The sequence below is a fragment of the Peromyscus eremicus genome, chromosome 15 (genome assembly GCF_949786415.1).
Source record: "Peromyscus eremicus chromosome 15, PerEre_H2_v1, whole genome shotgun sequence".
NCBI lineage: Eukaryota > Metazoa > Chordata > Mammalia > Rodentia > Cricetidae > Peromyscus > Peromyscus eremicus.
The window spans coordinates 25,960,096-25,971,704 of record NC_081431.1 but is presented as its reverse complement, the minus strand read 5'-3'; the positions used below and the strand labels follow the sequence as shown (position 1 = coordinate 25,971,704).

At 40.9% G+C, this 11,609-nt stretch overlaps 1 protein-coding gene across 1 annotated transcript; it reads left to right on the top strand.

The window, feature by feature from the left end:
• The first annotated feature begins 10,389 nt into the window (after nt 1-10,389).
• LOC131925212 (small ribosomal subunit protein uS2-like) lies at nt 10,390-11,407 on the top strand. Its single transcript, XM_059280502.1, has one exon. It carries the CDS (start codon nt 10,449-10,451, stop codon nt 11,331-11,333), a length of 885 nt encoding a protein of 294 aa, XP_059136485.1. The 5' UTR covers nt 10,390-10,448; the 3' UTR covers nt 11,334-11,407.
• The last annotated feature ends 202 nt before the right edge of the window (nt 11,408-11,609 follow it).

The window sequence follows — 11,609 nt, the reverse complement described above, 5'->3', positions numbered from 1 at the left end:
CAACTGGGAAGGGAAGGGAGGATAATACAGAAGAAGATAGATAGATAATACTAGGGATGTTTGAAAAATCCAAAGGGAGACACACCATTTTATGAAAAACATATAGGTGTATGTTTGTGTTTATATACACTGTGTATAATTTATAAATTGTATAAACTATGTATATATGTATACACATACACTTGTGTATGCACACATATATACACAGATTAATGAAGTTACACCACTTGAGGTGATAATATTCCTCCCAAGGATAAAAGATTAACAAAAATTCCAGTGCTAGGCATTGGAAACCTCACTGCAGTTGTTGGCCAGAGGAGTCTAGAGACTCACAAAACAACATAAGATAATTTTTTGTTCTTTGATTTCCTCCCAGAACTTGAAGGTAAGACCCTATTGCTGAAGACACATGTTGCAGACATAAGACTTGGAGAAACTGAACTGGAACCAATCTGCACGTTTCCTCACCAAGAACTGGAACTTGAAAATTTTGTTGATAAGATTGTTAAGTAGTTACCCACTTAGAACATGGACAGTTGGGCATAGATCTAGCCTATGGCTCATATATTATATTTACAAGGAGAGTAATATAGTATGTATATAAAAAATTTAACCAGAGTCTTCATATCAAACTTAATCATAATAGTAAAAAAATGAAAGCAACCCAAATTTCATCCACAGCTGACTATTGAAAAACTATGGTGTTTTTCCAATTAAATGATAGTCAATATCACTGATGACTCTCGAACACATTATGCTAAGTGAATGAAGCCAGGCACAAAGCAATACACATCACATGACTCCATTGTAGCATGAATCTTAAAGGTCTTATTAGTAAAAACAAATCCAAGGCCAGTTATTGGGGTGAATGCTGGAAGATCAGAGAAGCAGAACAAGCCACAGTCACCTCACTTCACCAGTTCCTCAGCTGATGCTGTTTCCTCAGACTGGAAGCTTCTGTGTCCTTATCCAAATGGATCTCAGCTGAACTGCTTCTCGAAAGCCTGAAAGCTTAACCAGCTCTACTTCCTGGTCCTCACACCTTATGTACCTTTCTGCTTTCTGCCATCACTTCCTGGGATTAAAGGCTCACTTCCTGGGATTAAAGTGAGTCACCATGCCTGGCTCTTTCCAGTGTGGCTTTAAACTCACAGAAATCCAGATGGATCTCTGCCTCCCAAGTGATAGGATTAAAGGTGTGTGCCACCATTTTCTGGCCTCTATATCTAGTTTCCGTTCTGTTCTCTGACCCCATATAAGTTTATTAGGGCACACAATATTTTGAGGGAACACAATATCACCACACTCCATTGATAGTATATGCTAGGATGGTCAACAGAGGACTAGAGGGACAGAAATCAAAGTAGAATCTGATCTGAAAGAACAGGCAATGATAGAAGAGGAGACTTTCTAGGATAATAAAAAAGAAATGTTGTTGTTGTTGAGGATGTAACATGAGCCCAGACATTTGAGCAAAGTCATCAAAGTAACACTTAAAATCTGTGTCATTTTCCTCCATGTAAATTCTGCCATTGTGTAAAATAAGGAAAAAGAGAAGAAACTATGTTCTTAATTTTTAACAAAGTTTATACCTCTCTAGAGACATCTGCTCAGTGCTTGTATTCCCTTCTGAGTGCTGCTCCCACCTTGAACTCACAGACCACGTCACCTAAGGCTGTCCATGACAGGCAAGACACAGATTCGTATTGTCTTTTTTTGCCCAGCTACTAAGACACCAGTGGGTTGACTGATGCAGGGACTCACAAGTTTAGAACACTCATGGGTTTTTTTTTTGAAGTGTCTGTCTGAGAACTCCCGAACAGGATTCAATTACCATTGCTGATATAGTACACAAACATCTGGGGGTATCTGTGTACTGTAGCACAGCTTCCTTTCCAATGTACTTCCCGCATGAGTTCCTCAAAAGAAGAAGCCTAGAAAAGAGATGGATAGAGCTTAAATTCCATTGGCAGACACTAAAAGGATCTTGCTCACAAAATGTGAAGGGTACAGACTCTTCCTCACCTCTTGTCTTCTAACACTTGAACTTAATGGCAGAGCAGATTAAGTTTTTACTGAAAAATATCCAGTTATTTTCTATATTTTCAAAATACAGTGCAGTTTTCTTTATGATTCTGTCACCTTTATTCCCTCTTTTTCCTTTAGAAATTTAATTGCAGAACAGAATATAGTAGTCCTATTTGACTTTCTGAAGGAAGAAACAGTGTCAGATTCATTTCTACAACCATTGCACAAAGAATTGTGCATCTCAGAGGAGAAGTCCAATAGAGTGTGTTGGGATGAATAAATATATGGGTGGCATGCCTTTTCTATGACTTAAAATTAATAATATAGTCCTGAATCCTTGGGGCTATGATTTTAGTCTATTTAATTTTATAGAGAGAATTTTCTTATGATGCCCTCCCCAAAGACAATCACTACCAGATGTGATATCTACCAGTATGAGGTGCCATGTGACTAAATAATCACACTGGGAATTAGCTATGTGTGAATACAATGTACTTACATTTCTCTCTAGAATATATTGGTATTTAAGACAGAAGTGTTGGTGAAGCATCTAGGCTATTGCATTGAAAGCACTAGACAACTGGATGTCACTGCTGTGAAATTTCAGATGAAAGGATTCTGTAAACAATATTTCTAACTAGATGCTGATTTAAGAAAAGCTACTTACACATTCATTTCTATTTATATTCAGTGCTTTTGCTTGTCTCCACCCCTTAACTATTTCAGTTTCCTTGGTTTTGATTTTCCTTCCAGGAAGACAGAGATAATGCACTAAGACAATATGACTCTTTTTTGTTTCCCTTCTGTAAAGTGAACACTTTGTTTTCTTTTGAGTGAAGATTGTGCTTGTGCTTGGAGAGAAGCAAAGCCTTTGTAATCAAAGGCAAAGACAGCACATTTAAGCATTTAATGCTTGCATCTTGATGATTTCATTATTGACTTCTATTAAGCTCTCTCTGGGCGAAGAACCAAACTCCCCCACAGCTCTACAAAGCTGCATTGCTGGATCTATTTGCTATTAAGTTTAAATCCTCATTTCTCCCCATGACACGCTTATTGGCTTGGGATGACTTCCTCCTGGTCCCATGGAGACATCTGCAGACACTGTATTAAGTTTCTAACCCCTCATTCTCTTTACCCAACTAAGTACTTTGCTCTCTCCCTCTCCTCCCTCTCTCTCCCTCCCCCCCTCTCTCTCGTCTCTCCCTCTGCCACTCACCTTTCCTTTCTCTCTCTCCCCACTCACTTTCCCCTTGGCCCTGCAGTCCATTCTCAGAACTATACTCTTCTTGCAAGGTGAGTCCAACCATCCAGAAGTAAAGTAATGAGATTATGATTAAAAGCACACCCTGATAGTGGAGTATCCATCAACCTGTCATGGAAATCTTATCTCTGGTGCTGGTCTCATCAATCTGACCTTTCAATTACAATCCTCAGTTCATGACTCTAAGTATATAGAACTCAGAGATGGAGTATGAGATACACAACTCTTTGTTTGGCACCCATGCCACTTGGTGCAATTGGGTATCACATAAAACCTGTATCTTCCTTTTAAAATAATTTTCGTTAAGAGTAAATCTGGTCATTTTTATTTTGTCTCTGGCATAGAGATAACTCCAGTGTTGTAAGGCATTTACCATTTACTTTCATAGGCTTTGCACTATTCTACTTTCTTGCCACACGGATAGTCGTCAAAAAGGGTAAATAGGTCTCTTGCACGTGGATATTCAGAAATTAGGTTTTCTGCTACTTTCCAGGGCCTGAAGATTCTGTATTCAGTTAGATGACAGAAAACAGATGGTGGAACTGATTCTCAAAGGATGCTCCCCTATGCAGCACACATCACTTCCCCTCACCGTCACTGGAACTAGTCACATGACCTTGTTGACACAGAAGGGAGTTGGGAAGTAATGTCACAGTGAACACAGCCTTCTACCACCCACCCCTGTCACTATGGAATGAAGAACATAAGTCTTTTGTAAACCTCTAGCCACAATCTTCTTCTACAAATCAAACCAATCTTACAAATTATTTAATGCCTGTTTTAATTTTAGAGACAGCCTATACGTTTATTATATTTTTAAATGATATCTGATTTTTATCCTTTTTGTGCACACATGGAATTGAACTGCTTCTGGACTGTGTGCTGATACAACATGAGCTGAGATCATCCTACACATTAACAGAGAGCAGGATTGCAGGTTATAGACATTCTGTTTGTAAGCAGATAACTCTATTAGACATTGAGAAGCACCCGTGCTTGACTTAAACTCAATAGAATGGCATGTATTAAGTGTCATTCTGTGCATAAATAAAAGAGTCAGCTATTATGCATAAAATCCACCTGGAGCTTATTGACAGCCTTTCAAGGGGATTTGAGTCCTTTATTTATGAAGGATACTGCAAATCACTTGCACATCTTAGTGGCCAACTCCCTTGCCCTAAGTAGATAATAAAGCTCTGGGTAAAATAGCACCCATGTGTCAGCACCCAGTCCTAGCATTGAGCATCAGTACTCACTGACTGGTCAGATTTTTCTGCACCTTGGCCTCTTTCTCATTTTCACAATAAAGTTGGACTATTTGGAATCTTAGGCTTCTTCTATTCTTACAGTCCTATGCATAGGCATGTCAATGGATAGTTTTCCAAAATCAGAGAGAGAAGCAAAAGCAGATGTTTTTACAATGTAAGTATCATCTGACTAATTTAGTCACCTTCAGAAAGAATATATCATAATCCTTTCCTTTGAGAGTGGTGATAGAAATGCTAGGTATAAGAAAGTAAATTATTATTTCAAAAAAGTTAGCTAAGAATATGTACAAAGCCAATCTGCCACTTCACAAACCATTAAATTCATCACATATAGTTCCATACAGAAGAATTGGGTCAATATTGCTGCAAAGATACCCAATATGTTTGTCACACAAAGCTCAGAGAGTGGTCTTGAGTAGGTCAAGAACTGAAAGTCACTGTAATCAGAAGATAGAATGTGTGCGTGCAGGCATGCATGCACACACACACATACACACACACACACACACACTTGTATACACACAGGTACACAAACACATGCACACAAAGACGTACTTCCTTCAGAAGTCAGAGTACACATACACACAAACACAATGCCTTCAGAGTTAATAGTGTACACTCATACACACACACACACACACACACACACACACACACACACACACAGATGGAGAGAGGTGGGGGGAAGGAGAGTGAGAGAGAGACGACAGAGACAGAGAGAAGTTGTCCAAAGATGGGGTGGGGCACTAAAGACCAACTCTTTTGCAGCGTCTTCCCACCAGCCAACTGCCCACCATGGTAATTAGTCCTAGTTTTTCGTAGAGAATTCAGTACTGTAACTTCTCTCACTGAAGTGTGTAACTGTCTCAAAGCAACAGTCCTAAGTGAGAAGAGGCTAAACATTACTGACAGAAAACAAGCAAAAGGTCCAACATTTCTACATTTAGATGACGTAAAGTAATGCTCAGGAGACCAGAAAGTGATTTCCAGAAGTGGAGGGGCTTCTATATTGACTACAATGGGAGATTGCCAATACACAGGCCAGTCAATTGCTGTCCGGAGCTCTGTCATTATTACAGTGCTTATCTTGTGTTTTGAATGGTACTTGAAAGATCCTGGTAAGAACTATAGATTAATCATGCCTTTTCCTTTGAATAGCTTCTGTCTAGCTGTTCTAAGTAAAGAATGAGACAGGCCCTTACTTAAGAGATTCAAAATGTAAAGAGTGCAGAGGGAGGTTTTAAACAATGCTAGTCACATGATCAAGGGGCATTAGTGAAACTATTTCTATTGGTTAGAAAGAGACTGCAAAAATGCTGTAGTTAAGTGTAAGCTGGGTGTGTTTTCCTCTTACTGCTGCAGCCAAAGTCAATGAAACCAAAGTATGTATAAGCTATCTGATAGTCATAACTGCCCTCTTAAAGGTCCACCTTCATGCAAGTTCTACAGCAATTCCCTGCATAACATGTGCACTTGGTTGATACACTGTTCCTAAGGCAAAAATCTTATATGGAAGTGGAAGATGCTCCCAGCTGAGAGACGTGAGCCAGAATTTAAGATGCTCTTGTCATAGCACATGACATCTTCCCAAGCAGCCTTTGCGTCTGCCTTTGGCTGCAATTTTAAAAAAATGCCTTTTCTTTTGTGAAAAAAACTAAAGGAAAAAAGAACAGAGGAACCACTGGGGGAGTTAATTAAGAATCTGAAAAACGGAGAGTTGAAATCCATACCTTCCAACGCATATGCCCATGTGCAGACAGTGGAGAGGTTTTTGGCTCTAAAATGATTGCAGTGGATTTATAAAAAAATTAAAGATTCGAGAGTCATCTAAACATGAAAGACTTGGTATGTTGAAAAATACAAGTAAGTAAATGAAGATTTATGTTTTTGTGCTTTTTGTTTTGTTTTTAAATTTAGTGATAAAGATTAAATCAGGGCAGAAAAACATAGCTTAGCAAGGAGATGCACCTAATGACCTAGCTTTGTTTCCTAGCCCTCATCTTAGAAGGAGACAACCTATTCTTCAAAGTTATTCTCTGACCTCCACAAATGCACACACACACACACACACACACACACACACACACAAAATTGCATTCACTCACAAAACATACTTGTACACATGTATGCAACAATAATAAATTAAATGGAAAAATTAAAGTAAAGTAATGCAATACTTGCTAATTAATAACTAGAGAATATATAGACACTGGACTCTAGACAGTGCTTATGTTGCAAAATAGTTTGAAGTAGAGGGAAATATTTTTTTTAAAAAAAAATCCTAAACTTCACTTTTTCTTGTTCCTGTCACCACTGACATACTCACATCACACATCTCATGGAGACCACACATCATCTTCCTCCACAACCTCCAGTTTTAGGTTTGCAATTTAAACCTCTCTAGGTATCACTTCGTGTAATTCATTCCCTGTCACACCATTCACAGCAATTTCCAAATCCCATCCAGCCCAGTAACTTCAGAAATCCAACGATGCCAGAGAGTATCTAGCTTAGTGTATGCCAAGTTCTTTTCTTTATCAAATGCCACTCCCATGAGGGAAAACCACATATATATGTGTGCATATGTGTGTATATACATGAATACATACACATGTGTGTGAATGCATGTGTATGTGTTTATTCCTCCTGCTCAAGAAAGTAAATTTAATGTTAAAGAATGTGATCTTTGTCAGAGTAAGCTAAACTCCAGGAGGTCACAAATTAGTATAATAGTTTAAAAGTATTTTTTTAATCCCATAAGAACCATCTTTGTTTGGTTAGTATTGGTGCCAAAACATGACCTGGTCTAATCTTCTAAAGACATTCTCTTTATTTTTGAGAATCTTATGCATACGTACAATGGAATATGATCATATCTACCACTATGTCCCCCTACAATCCCACATACATGTGGCTACCAGTGGCCATACCCTCAAAAAAATAAGAAAAAAATCTCCTTCCTCCAGTGACTGTCTATTGGCAATAGCTGCTCAGTATGGAGTGGAACCTGGAGATCACCTTCACCATCTACGCTGGGACTTTAGCTGGCTTGGTCTTGTGCAGGAAACCACAGCTACTATGAGGTTATGATTGTGACAGCCAGGTCAAGTCTGAGCAGGCAGCGTATCACAGCACTCCTCCCCATCTTCTACATCTAGCATCCTTCCCACCTCCATCTTTGAGATGCTCCTTCCCAGAGCCTTGGTGGAAGGGGGCTAATACAGGTGTCTTGTTTAGGACTGAACGCTGATTTCCTTGTTCTCAGCACTCTGACAGTTATTCATCTCTCTGATGACTGTTGCCCACTGCAAAATAAAGCTGCTTTGACCAAGGTTGAGTGCAGCCTGGGTCTTTGTGTATAAGCACAAATAGATTACAGATAAGGAAATGGATTACAAATAGAGAAACACAATAATAGTGTAGATGGTGGGATGTGTGCAGCCTCAAGCTTTGAGTTATTAGACCAGATTCTTCCCCCATGCTACTCTCTTTCCAGAAGCCAAGACAGGAAACAGTGTGACCACAGGCCCTACACCCCTCTCCTGGCACCACATTTAATGTGGACACGGAGGTGGAATGTGGGTGGAATGGGAGGCATGGAGAGCCATTCATTGCCAGCCTACTTTTCATTCACAGATTGTACACAGATTTCATTCATAGATTGTCATGAATGTAGTATACTTACCAGACTCAGTTGGGTCACCATTCACTTTGAAATTCAGACTGAGTGGCTAAGTAATTCTGAGTTTTTCAGAGAGGAATCTGAGATCAATGCCTACTCTTGATAGGAAGAATAGTTCATGAAGCCAACTGCCCACTCTCAGATGGCCCACAGAAACCAAGTTTCAGATGGCATCTCTGGAATAGTGGTGAATGTCTGTAATCTCCAGATTTGAAAGATCAAGGCAGGAGGATTGTAGGTTTGAGAATAGCCTGAGCTACATAGCAAGACCCTGTCTGAAAGAAAGAGTAGATGGAAAGAAGGAAGGGAGGGAGGGAAGGAGAGAGAGAGAGAGAGAGAGAGAGAGAGAGAGAGAAAGGAAGCAAGAAAGGAAAGAAGGAAAGAAGGAAGGAAGGAAGGAAGGAAGGAAGGAAGGAAGGAAGGAAGGAAAGGAGGAAGGAAGGATGAAAGGAAAGAAGGAAGGCAAGAAGGAAGGAAGGAATGAAAGAACGAAGGAAGGAAGGAAGGAAGGAAGGAAGGAAGGAAGGAAGGAAGAAAGGAAGGAAAGAAGGAAGGAAGGACACCAGTTATTTCATTTTCTTTGCTATGGAGTTGATGACTGAAAGCATCTCTGGCCTTGGAGAAGTTGACTGAGCAGCTAACATTCCAGCAGCATCACACTGAGCAGGAGCCAAGTATAAGCAGACTGGAGTAGAAGCATTTCTTGCACTTCCATTCTCAAGTTCTTAAGATAAAGCACTTGGAATTGGATTAAAGGCAAAACAGGTAGTGTGCCCACGTTTGATAAACAGGCTGGTACCTAACGCATCATGGTTATGGCTGAGAATTATCATGAAGAGTGGTGGGGTATTGAAAAATAAACGATTTGGATGTCAGGTTCAGTAATTTATTTAAATGTTATTGCTGCACTGTGACTCCCAGTGGAGTTTTCCTCTCGCATTTTTAATATCAAATAACTTTGAACAGCCCATATACAAATTTCATGAAATGAAATAACTCACTTTTGCAGGGCAATCTTAGAATTTTCATTTGCTAACTGATAACAGCAGCTCCAGAGTAACAAGGTATTGGTGAGAGCCTCACTCCATGCCTAGTATTGCTCTCAGGTTACTGGTGGGTAGGATAGCCTACACCATACCTAAGTGTCACAAAGTTCAAAGGCTTATGCTCATCTACATTAGGATGGAAGAAAACAGAGACACACAGAAAAATAAGGGAGAAGAGAAGAAAAACCACCTTTTAATCTATGAGACTCTATCATAGTTACCATCTTTAGGGGCTAGGAGGATGACTCAGTGGATAATGTTCCTGCTATATAGGCATCAGGAATAGAGTCTGGGTCCCCAGACCCCATGCAAAGCTGGGGACATAGACATTCACACAGATACCATCTTTGTACCCATGCAAAGCTGGACACACACACACACACACACACACACACACACACACACACACCACATACACACAGACCATCTTTTTACAGTGAGATTTGGAAATGAACACCTGCAAAAGCTGCAGATGTTGCTCCAAACAATACAGAAATGTAATTTTGTTCACATACCAATAAAAAAAATGAGTGACTGAATTATGCCTCTAATTAAATTAAAAGAACAATCATTACTTCTTCCCTTTAATGGGATTTCCCTTCACAGTATTAAGGGCCTTTACTTTCTGATATATAATATATGTAAACTATACTTTTTTCAGATATAAAACACTCTTTAACAATGTCCCAGTTAACATTTATTGTGAGCAATCTGTTAAGCTCTAATGACTTTACTTCCTCGATTGCATATCTGTTTTAAAGATACAGAAAACTGCAATCTTTAACCATGCACATCTCATTATCTAACACTCTAAACCATAGCTTCCTATAGTTCTTGGGGCTGGCACACTGACTCTCTTATTGCCACATCTCCTGGTTGCCACCAGAGGGGACAGGGGAATTGAGAAAACTGGAGTCATTTCCTTAGACTCACCTGTTCCTCCACATGCTACAGCTTACTAGTGTTTATGTTGTGTAGGTGGTGTGATAATCACAGCCATACATCTCAAGCTCAGTTTGCCCTAGGAACAAAGTGGCTGGTCAGGAATAGGGTGGTGGGGCTGAAGATAAAGACTGTCTCAGGCTTTCCGCGCTACTCTGGGACGGGTCCATACGGCATTGTTCTTGATTCCCGTCGTAACTTAAAGGGAAACTTACACAATGTCCGGAGCCCTTGATGTCCTGCAGATGAAGGAGGAGGATGTCCTCAAATTCCTTGCTGCAGGAACCCACTTAGGTGGCACCAACCTTGACTTTCAGATGGAGCAGTACATCTACAAAAGGAAAAGTGATGGTATCTACATCATAAATCTGAAGAGGACCTGGGAGAAGCTGTTGCTTGCAGCCCGTGCTATTGTTGCCATTGAGAACCCTGCTGATGTCAGTGTCATCTCCTCCAGGAACACTGGGCAGCGAGCTGTGCTGAAGTTTGCTGCCGCCACTGGAGCCACTCCGATTGCTGGCCACTTCACCCCTGGGACCTTCACTAACCAGATCCAAGCAGCCTTCAGGGAGCCGCGGCTTCTAGTGGTGACTGATCCCAGAGCTGACCACCAGCCCCTCACAGAGGCATCTTATGTCAACCTGCCCACCATTGCGCTGTGTAACACAGACTCTCCTCTGCGCTACGTGGACATTGCCATCCCATGCAACAATAAGGGAGCGCACTCAGTGGGTCTGATGTGGTGGATGCTGGCCCGGGAAGTACTCCGCATGCGTGGCACTATCTCCCGTGAGCACCCATGGGAAGTTATGCCTGATCTTTACTTCTACAGAGACCCAGAGGAGATTGAGGAGGAACAGGCTGCTGCCGAGAAGGCTGTGACCAAGGAGGAATTCCAGGGTGAATGGACTGCACCAGCTCCTGAGTTCACTGCTGCTCAGCCAGAGGTGGCAGACTGGTCTGAGGGTGTACATGTGCCCTCTGTACCCATCCAGCAGTTCCCTACTGAAGACTGGAGTGCCCAGCCAGCCACTGAGGACTGGTCCGCAGCTCCTACAGCGCAGGCCACCGAGTGGGTTGGAGCCACCACTGAGTGGTCCTGAGCTCCTCTGCAGACACCTGAGCAAAGGGAAAAAAGGTGGAAGGAAAATAAAGTTCCTACAAGCTGTCAAAAAAAAAAAAAAAAAAAAAAAAAGACTGTCTCAGAAGTGTTTGTCATGCATCTTTTCCCATGCCAGGAAATTTACATACTGTGCTTTAGGCAGTCTCTGTCAACTGCATGGCACCTGCTTGATATTTACATTACCATAGGCATAGGCTGTTCTAGGAGCTTAATTATCTTATTGCTCAAGTTTCCCCCACTCTTACAGGGTAGGAAG

Bases quoted from the DNA above. Each gene is read 5' to 3' on its own strand.
- LOC131925212 (XM_059280502.1), top strand. From the start codon at position 10,449: ATGTCCGGAGCCCTTGATGTCCTGCAGATGAAGGAGGAGGATGTCCTC.